This window comes from Pecten maximus, chromosome 18 (genome assembly GCF_902652985.1).
Source record: "Pecten maximus chromosome 18, xPecMax1.1, whole genome shotgun sequence".
Lineage (NCBI taxonomy): Eukaryota > Metazoa > Mollusca > Bivalvia > Pectinida > Pectinidae > Pecten > Pecten maximus.
The window spans coordinates 26,666,607-26,683,330 of record NC_047032.1 but is presented as its reverse complement, the minus strand read 5'-3'; the positions used below and the strand labels follow the sequence as shown (position 1 = coordinate 26,683,330).

The window sequence follows — 16,724 nt, the reverse complement described above, 5'->3', positions numbered from 1 at the left end:
ATTTTTCTAGTTGTTTAATAATATTGTTTTTCTAAGAAATTCTAATGACTCAATTATCTATGCTAAAAGGAAAACGGTTCAAGAAGTTTCTGTGGACAAGCAGTATAGATTTAAATGGTTTTGTTTAGAATGAGAGGATGGGTGATAACTGATTTAAATGTAAAAAGATAATTGTAGCTTAAATTTTCAAGACTGCCATCAATATATATACCGTGCTGCCAATTCAACTACTAACATGTGATTAAGATTGAACTGTGTTGAATTATAAAAGATCTTACAGACTTGTGGAACTATTGCTTTTATCGATTTGGTTTATTTTCAGCCCCAGCTCCATTTAAATTGAAACAACGGAAGCGACGCATGATGCAATCCCAGTCCCCTTTCACTACAGACAGAAATCTCGGCGTACCAACTGGGCCCGGGTTCAAGGTCAAACAAAGTTCCAAGGACGCCACGAAATTTGTGGACTTCGAACGAAAAGGCAGCACTTGGAAGGCATGAATTATTCTATAACTTGACATTTTTAGCCCACCATCATCAGATGGTGGGCTATTCAAATCGCCCTGCGTCCGTGGTCCGTGGTCCGTCCGTCCGTCCGTCCCTCCGTCCGTCCCTCCCTCCGTCCCTCCGTCCGTAAACAATTCTTGTTATCGCTATTTCTCAGAAAGTACTGTAGGGATCTTTCTCAAATTTCATATGTAGGTTCCCTTTGGTGCCTAGTTATGCATATTGCGTTTTGAGACAAATCGGAAAACAACATGGCCGACAGGCAGCCATCTTGGATTTTGACAATTGAAGTTTGTTATCGCTATTTCTGAGAAAGTGCTGAAGGGATCTTTCTCAAATTTCATATGAAGGTTCCCCTTGGTGCCTAGTTATGCATATTGCGTTTTGAGACCAATCGGATAACAACATGGCCGACAGGCAGCCATCTTGGATTTTGACAATTGAAGTTTGTTATCGCTATTTCTGAGAAAGTACTGAAGGGATCTTTCTCAAATTTCATATGTAGGTTCCCCTTGGTGCCTTGTTATGCATATTGCGTTTTGAGACCAATCTGAAAACAACGTGGCCGACAGGCAGCCATCTTGGATTTTGACAATTGAAGTTTGTTATCACTATTTCTGAGAAAGTACTTAATGGATCTTTCTGAAATTACATATGTAGGTTTCCCTTGGTGCCTAGTTATGCATATTGCGTTTTGAGACCAATCCGAAAACAACATGGCTGGCAGGCAGCCATCTTGGATTTTGACAATTGAAGTTTGTTATCGCTATTTCTGAGAATGTACTGAATGGATCTTTCTGAAATTTCATATGTAGGTTTCCCTTGGTGCCTAGTTATGCATATTGCGTTTTGAGACCAGTCTGAAAACAACATGGCCGGCAGGCAGCCATCTTGGATTTTGACAATTGAAGTTTGTTATCACTATTTCTCAGAAAGAATTTAAGAGATCTTTCTCAAATTTCATATGTAAGTTTCCCTTGGTGCCTAGTTATGCATATTGCGTTTTGAGACCAATCGGAAAACAACATGGCCGACAGGCAGCCATCTTGGATTTTGACAATTGAAGTTTGTTATCACTGTTTCTGAGAAAGTTTTTAAGGGATCTTTCTCAAATTTCATATGTAAGTTTCCCTTGGTGCCTAGTTATGCATATTGCATTTTGAGACCAATCTGAAAATAACATGGCCGACAGGCAGCCATCTTGGATTTTGACAATTGAAGTTTGTTATCTCTATTTGTCAAAGTACTGAATGGATCTTTCTCAGATTTCATAAGTAGGTTCCCCTTGGTCCCTTGTATTGCATTTTTGGACCAGTCTGTCCTGAAAGCAACCTGGCAAACAAACAGCCATTATCGTTAAATCTCAAATTTCTTATATAGCTAGGATTCCCTTGTTTGAAAAGTACTTGAGGGATGTCTCAATTTGCACAGATTAGTAAAATGAAGGGAAAAGTAGAGAAAAGATCAATCTGACATGGAACCTATGAAGATAATTCAATGGTGGGCGCCAAGATCCCTCTGGGATCTCTTGTTTATGATCTCCTATATCCTGTCATGCTTTAGTAGAATAAATGTTTATTACAATCTTGATCTTGGCATTACAGAGATTTGGTAAATAGTTAGACCCCTCCCCCTTTCTGCTTAATAATAGCGGGCGGGGGATAGTATATATTAGTCACTTTATGTGTCTTTGTATCAATCAGTTGGTACAATGCTTGTGTACGAGATATGTCATATAGATCCCTGAGCATATTGAGTTCATATTTACACCCTAACATCACAACATCAAATCCTATACTCTGGGTTTGATTTTTGTGATTATTTGACAAGGTTATATGTCAAATGTCACACTGGTGGGGTCAGGCTTATCTATGTAAGCCAAATCCCATTTTGCTTTTATTAGTGGGAAAGGATCAAGCAACCAGGTGTTCTATATTTAGGGAGTAAATTAAGCTAGAAGTTTTAAGGAAATGAAACTGCTGGGAAAGTGAGTTTTGTGCTTCAAACTTAATCAAAACTGCTACCCCAATTTCCCAAGTCCATCTCTTTACAGAATGATTTAAATGGAAATTCCCTCCAGCCTAAAGCTAAAATGAATTTGGTTTTATCTTCTGTCTTCAATTTCATGGACTTTGAAGAAACAACCAATTGATGTGTAGTGGATAGAAATTTATCTTTCTTCTCTTGGCATGTTGACGTTTCTTTGTGCTTTGCATTCTTCTGTTGTTGTCTCTTAGACAATGTCCCCAAAATAATGACATTTGTTGTTGGTGTTTCAATAAACAACTGCCTCCAAAATTATGACATTTGCTGTTTGTGTTCCTCTATACAAATGTTCCCGAAGTTATGACATTTGTTGTTTGTGTTCCTCTAGACAACTGTTCCCGAAGTTATGACATTTGCTGTTTGTGTCCCTCTTGACAACTGTTCCCGAAGTTATGACATTTGCTGTTTGTGTTCCTCTAGACAACTGTTCCCGAAGTTATGACATTTGCTGTTGGTGTTCCCCTTGACAACTGTTCCCGAAGTTATGACATTTGTTGTTTGTGTTCCTCTAGACAACTGTTCCCGAAGTTATGACATTTGCTGTTGGTGTTCCCGTTGACAACTCTTCCCGAAGTTATGACATTTGCTGTTGGTGTTCCTCTATACAACTGTTCCCGAAGTTATGACATTTGCTGTTTGTGTTCCTCTTGACAACTGTTCCCGAAGTTATGACATTTGCTGTTGGTGTTCCTCTAGACAACTGTTCCTGAAGTTATGACATTTGCTGTTTGTGTTCCTCTACACAACTGTTCCCGAAGTTATGACATTTGCTGTTTGTGTTCCTCTACACAACTGTTCCCGAAGTTATGACATTTGCTGTTTGTGTTCCTCTACACAACTGTTCCCGAAGTTATGACATTTGCTGTTGGTGTCCCTCTTGACAACTGTTCCCGAAGTTATGACATTTGCTGTTGGTGTTCCTCTTGACAACTGTTCCCGAAGTTATGACATTTGCTGTTGGTGTCCCTCTAGACAACTGTTCTTAAAGTTATGACATTTGCTGTTTGTGTTCCTCTACACAACTGTTCCCGAAGTTATGACATTTGCTGTTTGTGTTCCTCTACACAACTGTTCCCGAAGTTATGACATTTGCTGTTTGTGTTCCTCTACACAACTGTTCCTGAAGTTATGACATTTGCTGTTTATTTTCTTCTACACAACTGTTCCCGAAGTTATGACATTTGCTGTTTGTGTTCCTCTACACAACTGTTCCCAAAGTTATGACATTTGCTGTTTGTGTCCCTCTTGACAACTGTTCCCGAAGTTATGACATTTGCTGTTGGTGTCCCTCTTGACAACTGTTCCCGAAGTTATGACATTTGCTGTTGGTGTCCCTCTTGACAACTGTTCCCGAAGTTATGACATTTGCTGTTGGTGTGCCTCTTGACAACTGTTCCCGAAGTTATGACATTTGCTGTTTGTGTCCCTCTTGACAACTGTTCCCGAAGTTATGACATTTGCTGTTGGTGTCCCTCTAGACAACTGTTCTTAAAGTTATGACATTTGCTGTTTGTGTTCCTCTAGACAACTGTTCCCGAAGTTAACACATTTGCTGTTGGTGTCCCTCTTGACAACTGTTCCCGAAGTTAACACATTTGCTGTTTGTGTCCCTCTTGACAACTGTTCCCAGAATTATGACATTTGCTGTTGGTGTCCCTCTTGACAACTGTTCCCGAAGTTATGACATTTGCTGTTTGTGTTCCTCTTGACAACTGTTCCCGAAGTTATGACATTTGCTGTTTGTGTTCCTCTTGACAACTGTTCCCGAAGTTATGACATTTGCTGTTGGTGTTCCTCTAGACAACTGTTCCTGAAGTTATGACATTTGCTGTTTGTGTTCCTCTACACAACTGTTCCCGAAGTTATGACATTTGCTGTTTGTGTTCCTCTACACAACTGTTCCCGAAGTTATGACATTTGTTGTTTGCATTCCTCTACACAACTGTTCCCGAAGTTATGACATTTGCTGTTGGTGTCCCTCTTGACAACTGTTCCCGAAGTTATGACATTTGCAATGGTGTTCCTCTTGACAACTGTTCCCGAAGTTATGACATTTGCTGTTGGTGTCCCTCTAGACAACTGTTCTTAAAGTTATGACATTTGCTGTTTGTGTTCCTCTACACAACTGTTCCCGAAGTTATGACATTTGCTGTTTGTGTTCCTCTACACAACTGTTCCCGAAGTTATGACATTTGCTGTTTGTGTTCCTCTACACAACTGTTCCTGAAGTTATGACATTTGCTGTTTGTGTTCTTCTACACAACTGTTCCCAAAGTTATGACATTTGCTGTTTGTGTCCCTCTTGACAACTGTTCCCGAAGTTATGACATTTGCTGTTTGTGTCCCTCTTGACAACTGTTCCCGAAGTTATGACATTTGCTGTTGGTGTCCCTCTTGACAACTGTTCCCGAAGTTATGACATTTGCTGTTGGTCTTGACAACTGTTCCCGAAGTTATGACATTTGCTGTTGGTGTTCCTCTATACAACTGTTCCCGAAGTTATGACATTTGCTGTTTGTGTTCCTCTTGACAACTGTTCCCGAAGTTATGACATTTGCTGTTGGTGTTCCTCTAGACAACTGTTCCTGAAGTTATGACATTTGCTGTTTGTGTTCCTCTACACAACTGTTCCCGAAGTTATGACATTTGCTGTTTGTGTTCCTCTACACAACTGTTCCCGAAGTTATGACATTTGTTGTTTGTGTTCCTCTACACAACTGTTCCCGAAGTTATGACATTTGCTGTTGGTGTCCCTCTTGACAACTGTTCCCGAAGTTATGACATTTGCTGTTGGTGTTCCTCTTGACAACTGTTCCCGAAGTTATGACATTTGCTGTTGGTGTCCCTCTAGACAACTGTTCTTAAAGTTATGACATTTGCTGTTTGTGTTCCTCTACACAACTGTTCCCGAAGTTATGACATTTGCTGTTTGTGTTCCTCTACACAACTGTTCCCGAAGTTATGACATTTGCTGTTTGTGTTCCTCTACACAACTGTTCCTGAAGTTATGACATTTGCTGTTGGTGTCCCTCTTGACAACTGTTCCCGAAGTTATGACATTTGCTGTTTGTGTTCCTCTTGACAACTGTTCCCGAAGTTATGACATTTGCTGTTTGTGTTCCTCTTGACAACTGTTCCCGAAGTTATGACATTTGCTGTTGGTGTTCCTCTAGACAACTGTTCCTGAAGTTATGACATTTGCTGTTTGTGTTCCTCTACACAACTGTTCCCGAAGTTATGACATTTGCTGTTTGTGTTCCTCTACACAACTGTTCCCGAAGTTATGACATTTGTTGTTTGCATTCCTCTACACAACTGTTCCCGAAGTTATGACATTTGCTGTTGGTGTCCCTCTTGACAACTGTTCCCGAAGTTATGACATTTGCAATGGTGTTCCTCTTGACAACTGTTCCCGAAGTTATGACATTTGCTGTTGGTGTCCCTCTAGACAACTGTTCTTAAAGTTATGACATTTGCTGTTTGTGTTCCTCTACACAACTGTTCCCGAAGTTATGACATTTGCTGTTTGTGTTCCTCTACACAACTGTTCCCGAAGTTATGACATTTGCTGTTTGTGTTCCTCTACACAACTGTTCCTGAAGTTATGACATTTGCTGTTTGTGTTCTTCTACACAACTGTTCCCAAAGTTATGACATTTGCTGTTTGTGTCCCTCTTGACAACTGTTCCCGAAGTTATGACATTTGCTGTTTGTGTCCCTCTTGACAACTGTTCCCGAAGTTATGACATTTGCTGTTGGTGTCCCTCTTGACAACTGTTCCCGAAGTTATGACATTTGCTGTTGGTCTTGACAACTGTTCCCGAAGTTATGACATTTGCTGTTGGTGTTCCTCTATACAACTGTTCCCGAAGTTATGACATTTGCTGTTTGTGTTCCTCTTGACAACTGTTCCCGAAGTTATGACATTTGCTGTTGGTGTTCCTCTAGACAACTGTTCCTGAAGTTATGACATTTGCTGTTTGTGTTCCTCTACACAACTGTTCCCGAAGTTATGACATTTGCTGTTTGTGTTCCTCTACACAACTGTTCCCGAAGTTATGACATTTGTTGTTTGTGTTCCTCTACACAACTGTTCCCGAAGTTATGACATTTGCTGTTGGTGTCCCTCTTGACAACTGTTCCCGAAGTTATGACATTTGCTGTTGGTGTTCCTCTTGACAACTGTTCCCGAAGTTATGACATTTGCTGTTGGTGTCCCTCTAGACAACTGTTCTTAAAGTTATGACATTTGCTGTTTGTGTTCCTCTACACAACTGTTCCCGAAGTTATGACATTTGCTGTTTGTGTTCCTCTACACAACTGTTCCCGAAGTTATGACATTTGCTGTTTGTGTTCCTCTACACAACTGTTCCTGAAGTTATGACATTTGCTGTTTGTGTTCTTCTACACAACTGTTCCCAAAGTTATGACATTTGCTGTTTGTGTCCCTCTTGACAACTGTTCCCGAAGTTATGACATTTGCTGTTGGTGTCCCTCTTGACAACTGTTCCCGAAGTTATGACATTTGCTGTTGGTGTCCCTCTTGACAACTGTTCCCGAAGTTATGACATTTGCTGTTGGTGTGCCTCTTGACAACTGTTCCCGAAGTTATGACATTTGCTGTTTGTGTCCCTCTTGACAACTGTTCCCGAAGTTATGACATTTGCTGTTTGTGTCCCTCTAGACAACTGTTCTTAAAGTTATGACATTTGCAGTTTGTGTTCCTCTAGACAACTGTTCCCGAAGTTAACACATTTGCTGTTGGTGTCCCTCTTGACAACTGTTCCCGAAGTTAACACATTTGCTGTTTGTGTCCCTCTTGACAACTGTTCCCAGAATTATGACATTTGCTGTTGGTGTCCCTCTTGACAACTGTTCCCGAAGTTATGACATTTGCTGTTTGTGTTCCTCTTGACAACTGTTCCCGAAGTTATGACATTTGCTGTTTGTGTTCCTCTTGACAACTGTTCCCGAAGTTATGACATTTGCTGTTGGTGTTCCTCTAGACAACTGTTCCTGAAGTTATGACATTTGCTGTTTGTGTTCCTCTACACAACTGTTCCCGAAGTTATGACATTTGCTGTTTGTGTTCCTCTACACAACTGTTCCCGAAGTTATGACATTTGTTGTTTGCGTTCCTCTACACAACTGTTCCCGAAGTTATGACATTTGCTGTTGGTGTCCCTCTTGACAACTGTTCCCGAAGTTATGACATTTGCTGTTGGTGTTCCTCTTGACAACTGTTCCCGAAGTTATGACATTTGTTGTTGGTGTTCCTCTAGACAACTGTTCTTAAAGTTATGACATTTGCTGTTTGTGTTCCTCTACACAACTGTTCCCGAAGTTATGACATTTGCTGTTTGTGTTCCTCTACACAACTGTTCCCGAAGTTATGACATTTGCTGTTTGTGTTCCTCTACACAACTGTTCCTGAAGTTATGACATTTGCTGTTTGTGTTCTTCTACACAACTGTTCCCAAAGTTATGACATTTGCTGTTTGTGTCCCTCTTGACAACTGTTCCTGAAGTTATGACATTTGCTGTTGGTGTCCCTCTTGACAACTGTTCCCGAAGTTATGACATTTGCTGTTGGTGTCCCTCTTGACAACTGTTCCCGAAGTTATGACATTTGCTGTTGGTGTGCCTCTTGACAACTGTTCCCGAAGTTATGACATTTGCTGTTTGTGTTCCTCTTGACAACTGTTCCCGAAGTTATGACATTTGCTGTTTGTGTCCCTCTTGACAACTGTTCCCGAAGTTATGACATTTGCTGTTGGTGTCCCTCTACACAACTGTTCCCGAAGTTATGACATTTGCTGTTTGTGTTCCTCTAGACAACTGTTCCCGAAGTTAACACATTTGCTGTTGGTGTCCCTCTTGACAACTGTTCCCGAAGTTAACACATTTGCTGTTTGTGTCCCTCTTGACAACTGTTCCCAGAATTATGACATTTGCTGTTGGTGTCCCTCTTGACAACTGTTCCCGAAGTTATGACATTTGCTGTTTGTGTTCCTCTTGACAACTGTTCCCGAAGTTATGACATTTGCTGTTTGTGTTCCTCTTGACAACTGTTCCCGAAGTTATGACATTTGCTGTTGGTGTTCCTCTAGACAACTGTTCCTGAAGTTATGACATTTGCTGTTTGTGTTCCTCTACACAACTGTTCCCGAAGTTATGACATTTGCTGTTTGTGTTCCTCTACACAACTGTTCCCGAAGTTATGACATTTGTTGTTTGCATTCCTCTACACAACTGTTCCCGAAGTTATGACATTTGCTGTTGGTGTCCCTCTTGACAACTGTTCCCGAAGTTATGACATTTGCAATGGTGTTCCTCTTGACAACTGTTCCCGAAGTTATGACATTTGCTGTTGGTGTCCCTCTAGACAACTGTTCTTAAAGTTATGACATTTGCTGTTTGTGTTCCTCTACACAACTGTTCCCGAAGTTATGACATTTGCTGTTTGTGTTCCTCTACACAACTGTTCCCGAAGTTATGACATTTGCTGTTTGTGTTCCTCTACACAACTGTTCCTGAAGTTATGACATTTGCTGTTTGTGTTCTTCTACACAACTGTTCCCAAAGTTATGACATTTGCTGTTTGTGTCCCTCTTGACAACTGTTCCCGAAGTTATGACATTTGCTGTTTGTGTCCCTCTTGACAACTGTTCCCGAAGTTATGACATTTGCTGTTGGTGTCCCTCTTGACAACTGTTCCCGAAGTTATGACATTTGCTGTTGGTCTTGACAACTGTTCCCGAAGTTATGACATTTGCTGTTGGTGTTCCTCTATACAACTGTTCCCGAAGTTATGACATTTGCTGTTTGTGTTCCTCTTGACAACTGTTCCCGAAGTTATGACATTTGCTGTTGGTGTTCCTCTAGACAACTGTTCCTGAAGTTATGACATTTGCTGTTTGTGTTCCTCTACACAACTGTTCCCGAAGTTATGACATTTGCTGTTTGTGTTCCTCTACACAACTGTTCCCGAAGTTATGACATTTGTTGTTTGTGTTCCTCTACACAACTGTTCCCGAAGTTATGACATTTGCTGTTGGTGTCCCTCTTGACAACTGTTCCCGAAGTTATGACATTTGCTGTTGGTGTTCCTCTTGACAACTGTTCCCGAAGTTATGACATTTGCTGTTGGTGTCCCTCTAGACAACTGTTCTTAAAGTTATGACATTTGCTGTTTGTGTTCCTCTACACAACTGTTCCCGAAGTTATGACATTTGCTGTTTGTGTTCCTCTACACAACTGTTCCCGAAGTTATGACATTTTCTGTTTGTGTTCCTCTACACAACTGTTCCTGAAGTTATGACATTTGCTGTTGGTGTCCCTCTTGACAACTGTTCCCGAAGTTATGACATTTGCTGTTTGTGTTCCTCTTGACAACTGTTCCCGAAGTTATGACATTTGCTGTTTGTGTTCCTCTTGACAACTGTTCCCGAAGTTATGACATTTGCTGTTGGTGTTCCTCTAGACAACTGTTCCTGAAGTTATGACATTTGCTGTTTGTGTTCCTCTACACAACTGTTCCCGAAGTTATGACATTTGCTGTTTGTGTTCCTCTACACAACTGTTCCCGAAGTTATGACATTTGTTGTTTGCATTCCTCTACACAACTGTTCCCGAAGTTATGACATTTGCTGTTGGTGTCCCTCTTGACAACTGTTCCCGAAGTTATGACATTTGCAATGGTGTTCCTCTTGACAACTGTTCCCGAAGTTATGACATTTGCTGTTGGTGTCCCTCTAGACAACTGTTCTTAAAGTTATGACATTTGCTGTTTGTGTTCCTCTACACAACTGTTCCCGAAGTTATGACATTTGCTGTTTGTGTTCCTCTACACAACTGTTCCCGAAGTTATGACATTTGCTGTTTGTGTTCCTCTACACAACTGTTCCTGAAGTTATGACATTTGCTGTTTGTGTTCTTCTACACAACTGTTCCCGAAGTTATGACATTTGCTGTTTGTGTCCCTCTTGACAACTGTTCCCGAAGTTATGACATTTGCTGTTTGTGTCCCTCTTGACAACTGTTCCCGAAGTTATGACATTTGCTGTTGGTGTCCCTCTTGACAACTGTTCCCGAAGTTATGACATTTGCTGTTGGTCTTGACAACTGTTCCCGAAGTTATGACATTTGCTGTTGGTGTTCCTCTATACAACTGTTCCCGAAGTTATGACATTTGCTGTTTGTGTTCCTCTTGACAACTGTTCCCGAAGTTATGACATTTGCTGTTGGTGTTCCTCTAGACAACTGTTCCTGAAGTTATGACATTTGCTGTTTGTGTTCCTCTACACAACTGTTCCCGAAGTTATGACATTTGCTGTTTGTGTTCCTCTACACAACTGTTCCCGAAGTTATGACATTTGTTGTTTGTGTTCCTCTACACAACTGTTCCCGAAGTTATGACATTTGCTGTTGGTGTCCCTCTTGACAACTGTTCCCGAAGTTATGACATTTGCTGTTGGTGTTCCTCTTGACAACTGTTCCCGAAGTTATGACATTTGCTGTTGGTGTCCCTCTAGACAACTGTTCTTAAAGTTATGACATTTGCTGTTTGTGTTCCTCTACACAACTGTTCCCGAAGTTATGACATTTGCTGTTTGTGTTCCTCTACACAACTGTTCCCGAAGTTATGACATTTGCTGTTTGTGTTCCTCTACACAACTGTTCCTGAAGTTATGACATTTGCTGTTTGTGTTCTTCTACACAACTGTTCCCAAAGTTATGACATTTGCTGTTTGTGTCCCTCTTGACAACTGTTCCCGAAGTTATGACATTTGCTGTTGGTGTCCCTCTTGACAACTGTTCCCGAAGTTATGACATTTGCTGTTGGTGTCCCTCTTGACAACTGTTCCCGAAGTTATGACATTTGCTGTTGGTGTGCCTCTTGACAACTGTTCCCGAAGTTATGACATTTGCTGTTTGTGTCCCTCTTGACAACTGTTCCCGAAGTTATGACATTTGCTGTTGGTGTCCCTCTAGACAACTGTTCTTAAAGTTATGACATTTGCAGTTTGTGTTCCTCTAGACAACTGTTCCCGAAGTTAACACATTTGCTGTTGGTGTCCCTCTTGACAACTGTTCCCGAAGTTAACACATTTGCTGTTTGTGTCCCTCTTGACAACTGTTCCCAGAATTATGACATTTGCTGTTGGTGTCCCTCTTGACAACTGTTCCCGAAGTTATGACATTTGCTGTTTGTGTTCCTCTTGACAACTGTTCCCGAAGTTATGACATTTGCTGTTTGTGTTCCTCTTGACAACTGTTCCCGAAGTTATGACATTTGCTGTTGGTGTTCCTCTAGACAACTGTTCCTGAAGTTATGACATTTGCTGTTTGTGTTCCTCTACACAACTGTTCCCGAAGTTATGACATTTGCTGTTTGTGTTCCTCTACACAACTGTTCCCGAAGTTATGACATTTGTTGTTTGCGTTCCTCTACACAACTGTTCCCGAAGTTATGACATTTGCTGTTGGTGTCCCTCTTGACAACTGTTCCCGAAGTTATGACATTTGCTGTTTGGGTTCCTCTTGACAACTGTTCCCGAAGTTATGACATTTGTTGTTGGTGTTCCTCTAGACAACTGTTCTTAAAGTTATGACATTTGCTGTTTGTGTTCCTCTACACAACTGTTCCCGAAGTTATGACATTTGCTGTTTGTGTTCCTCTACACAACTGTTCCCGAAGTTATGACATTTGCTGTTTGTGTTCCTCTACACAACTGTTCCTGAAGTTATGACATTTGCTGTTTGTGTTCTTCTACACAACTGTTCCCAAAGTTATGACATTTGCTGTTTGTGTCCCTCTTGACAACTGTTCCTGAAGTTATGACATTTGCTGTTGGTGTCCCTCTTGACAACTGTTCCCGAAGTTATGACATTTGCTGTTGGTGTCCCTCTTGACAACTGTTCCCGAAGTTATGACATTTGCTGTTGGTGTGCCTCTTGACAACTGTTCCCGAAGTTATGACATTTGCTGTTTGTGTTCCCCTTGACAACTGTTCCCGAAGTTATGACATTTGCTGTTTGTGTCCCTCTTGACAACTGTTCCCGAAGTTATGACATTTGCTGTTGGTGTCCCTCTACACAACTGTTCCCGAAGTTATGACATTTGCTGTTTGTGTTCCTCTAGACAACTGTTCCCGAAGTTAACACATTTGCTGTTGGTGTCCCTCTTGACAACTGTTCCCGAAGTTAACACATTTGCTGTTTGTGTCCCTCTTGACAACTGTTCCCAGAATTATGACATTTGCTGTTGGTGTCCCTCTTGACAACTGTTCCCGAAGTTATGACATTTGCTGTTTGTGTTCCTCTTGACAACTGTTCCCAAAATTATGACATTTGCTGTTTGTGTTCCTCTTGACAACTGTTCCCAAAATTATGACATTTGCTGTTTGTGTTCCTCGATCTACACAACTGTTCCCGAAGTTATGACATTTGCTGTTGGTGTTCCTCTAGACAACTGTTTCCAAAGTTATGACATTTGCTGTTTGTGTTCCTCTACACAACTGTTCCCGAAGTTATGACATTTGCTGTTTGTGTTCCTCTACACCACTGTTCCCGAAGTTATGACATTTGCTGTTTGTGTTCCTCTACACAACTGTTCCTGAAGTTATGACATTTGCTGTTTGTGTCCCTCTTGACAACTGTTCCCGAAGTTATGACATTTGCTGTTGGTGTCCCTCTTGACAACTGTTCCCGAAGTTATGACATTTGCTGTTGGTGTCCCTCTTGACAACTGTTCCCGAAGTTATGACATTTGCTGTTGGTGTGCCTCTTGACAACTGTTCCCGAAGTTATGACATTTGCTGTTGGTGTTCCTCTTGACAACTGTTGCCAAAATTATGACATTTGCTGTTTGTGTTCCTCTTGACAACTGTTCCCGAAGTTATGACATTTGCTGTTTGTGTTCCTCTTGACAACTGTTCCCGAAGTTATGACATTTGCTGTTTGTGTCCCTCTTGACAACTGTTCCCGAAGTTATGACATTTGCTGTTGGTGTCCCTCTACACAACTGTTCCCGAAGTTATGACATTTGCTGTTTGTGTTCCTCTAGACAACTGTTCCCGAAGTTAACACATTTGCTGTTGGTGTCCCTCTTGACAACTGTTCCCGAAGTTAACACATTTGCTGTTTGTGTCCCTCTTGACAACTGTTCCCAGAATTATGACATTTGCTGTTGGTGTCCCTCTTGACAACTGTTCCCGAAGTTATGACATTTGTTGTTTGCGTTCCTCTACACAACTGTTCCCGAAGTTATGACATTTGCTGTTGGTGTCCCTCTTGACAACTGTTCCCGAAGTTATGACATTTGCTGTTGGTGTTCCTCTTGACAACTGTTCCCGAAGTTATGACATTTGTTGTTGGTGTTCCTCTAGACAACTGTTCTTAAAGTTATGACATTTGCTGTTTGTGTTCCTCTACACAACTGTTCCCGAAGTTATGACATTTGCTGTTTGTGTTCCTCTACACAACTGTTCCCGAAGTTATGACATTTGCTGTTTGTGTTCCTCTACACAACTGTTCCTGAAGTTATGACATTTGCTGTTTGTGTTCTTCTACACAACTGTTCCCAAAGTTATGACATTTGCTGTTTGTGTCCCTCTTGACAACTGTTCCTGAAGTTATGACATTTGCTGTTGGTGTCCCTCTTGACAACTGTTCCCGAAGTTATGACATTTGCTGTTGGTGTCCCTCTTGACAACTGTTCCCGAAGTTATGACATTTGCTGTTGGTGTGCCTCTTGACAACTGTTCCCGAAGTTATGACATTTGCTGTTTGTGTTCCTCTTGACAACTGTTCCCGAAGTTATGACATTTGCTGTTTGTGTCCCTCTTGACAACTGTTCCCGAAGTTATGACATTTGCTGTTGGTGTCCCTCTACACAACTGTTCCCGAAGTTATGACATTTGCTGTTTGTGTTCCTCTAGACAACTGTTCCCGAAGTTAACACATTTGCTGTTGGTGTCCCTCTTGACAACTGTTCCCGAAGTTAACACATTTGCTGTTTGTGTCCCTCTTGACAACTGTTCCCAGAATTATGACATTTGCTGTTGGTGTCCCTCTTGACAACTGTTCCCGAAGTTATGACATTTGCTGTTTGTGTTCCTCTTGACAACTGTTCCCAAAATTATGACATTTGCTGTTTGTGTTCCTCTTGACAACTGTTCCCAAAATTATGACATTTGCTGTTTGTGTTCCTCGATCTACACAACTGTTCCCGAAGTTATGACATTTGCTGTTGGTGTTCCTCTAGACAACTGTTTCCAAAGTTATGACATTTGCTGTTTGTGTTCCTCTACACAACTGTTCCCGAAGTTATGACATTTGCTGTTTGTGTTCCTCTACACCACTGTTCCCGAAGTTATGACATTTGCTGTTTGTGTTCCTCTACACAACTGTTCCTGAAGTTATGACATTTGCTGTTTGTGTCCCTCTTGACAACTGTTCCCGAAGTTATGACATTTGCTGTTGGTGTCCCTCTTGACAACTGTTCCCGAAGTTATGACATTTGCTGTTGGTGTCCCTCTTGACAACTGTTCCCGAAGTTATGACATTTGCTGTTGGTGTGCCTCTTGACAACTGTTCCCGAAGTTATGACATTTGCTGTTGGTGTTCCTCTTGACAACTGTTGCCAAAATTATGACATTTGCTGTTTGTGTTCCTCTTGACAACTGTTCCCGAAGTTATGACATTTGCTGTTTGTGTTCCTCTTGACAACTGTTCCCGAAGTTATGACATTTGCTGTTTGTGTCCCTCTTGACAACTGTTCCCGAAGTTATGACATTTGCTGTTGGTGTCCCTCTACACAACTGTTCCCGAAGTTATGACATTTGCTGTTTGTGTTCCTTTAGACAACTGTTCCCGAAGTTAACACATTTGCTGTTGGTGTCCCTCTTGACAACTGTTCCCGAAGTTAACACATTTGCTGTTTGTGTCCCTCTTGACAACTGTTCCCAGAATTATGACATTTGCTGTTGGTGTCCCTCTTGACAACTGTTCCCGAAGTTATGACATTTGCTGTTTGTGTTCCTCTTGACAACTGTTCCCAAAATTATGACATTTGCTGTTTGTGTTCCTCTTGACAACTGTTCCCAAAATTATGACATTTGCTGTTTGTGTTCCTCGATCTACACAACTGTTCCCGAAGTTATGACATTTGCTGTTGGTGTTCCTCTAGACAACTGTTCCCAAAGTTATGACATTTGCTGTTGGTGTTCCTCTACACAACTGTTCCCGAAGTTATGACATTTGCTGTTGGTGTCCCTCTAGACAACTGTTCTTAAAGTTATGACATTTGCTGTTTGTGTTCCTCTACACAACTGTTCCCGAAGTTATGAATTTGCTGTTTGTGTTCCTCTATACAACTGTTCCCGAAGTTATGACATTTGCTATTTGTGTTCCTCTACACAACTGTTCCCGAAGTTATGACATTTGCTGTTTGGTGTCCTCTACACAACTGTTCCCGAAGTTATGACATTTGCTGTTGGTGTCCCTGTCTTGACAACTGTTCCCGAAGTTATGACATTTGCTGTTGGTGTCCCTGTCTTGACACCCTTCCATGGTGAGAAGGTGATACTCACCTGTCCTCAAGATATTGGCTGTTGTGCAGACATTAAAAAAATATTATAAAATAAAATACTTAGAGTCTGTTCCCAAAAATAAAGCATTGTATTGATTTGAAATTTAAATTTTTTTTACACAATTTCTCATTTTTGAAAATAAAGCATTTATTGAATATTTAATATTTAGATACGTCACCAGCTAACATTATATTTTGTTTTGTGTTTTGTTTTTGAAGGAACCATCAAAGTTTGAAATACAGAGATCTGGAAAGGATTCGACAAAGTTCTGGTCACCGAGATCGCAGAAGGTAAATAAACAGTCTGTTAGTCTGTTGGTAAATACACCTCATATAAAACATAAGTTAAAACCAGAAAAAAGTGTCTCTATTGCCAGTCTTCAAAAACATCAGAAATTGTGGTGATGTTATTGAAGTTAGATATTGGTTTATTCCAGGTACATTGAAGGGATTTAAATGGTCTGAGCTTTGATGTCGATAAGATTATGTATACAGTGAACCCTCGACCTATCGCCACCCGAATCTACCACCACCCTCGCATACCGCCCACTACACCCCTAGAACGGATTTCCCTTCT

The 16,724-nt window shown here is 41.1% G+C and overlaps 1 protein-coding gene across 1 annotated transcript in view; it reads left to right on the top strand.

Annotated features, from left to right (window-relative positions):
• Positions 1-322: 322 nt before the first annotated feature.
• Positions 323-16,724, top strand: part of LOC117316587 — a gene marked incomplete at its 5' end in the record, with an annotated part of 91,067 nt that continues 74,665 nt past the window's right edge. Inside the window, 2 exon segments of the mRNA XM_033871251.1 lie at positions 323-495; positions 16,367-16,438. Coding sequence (XP_033727142.1) covers positions 323-495; positions 16,367-16,438 — 245 coding nt within the window.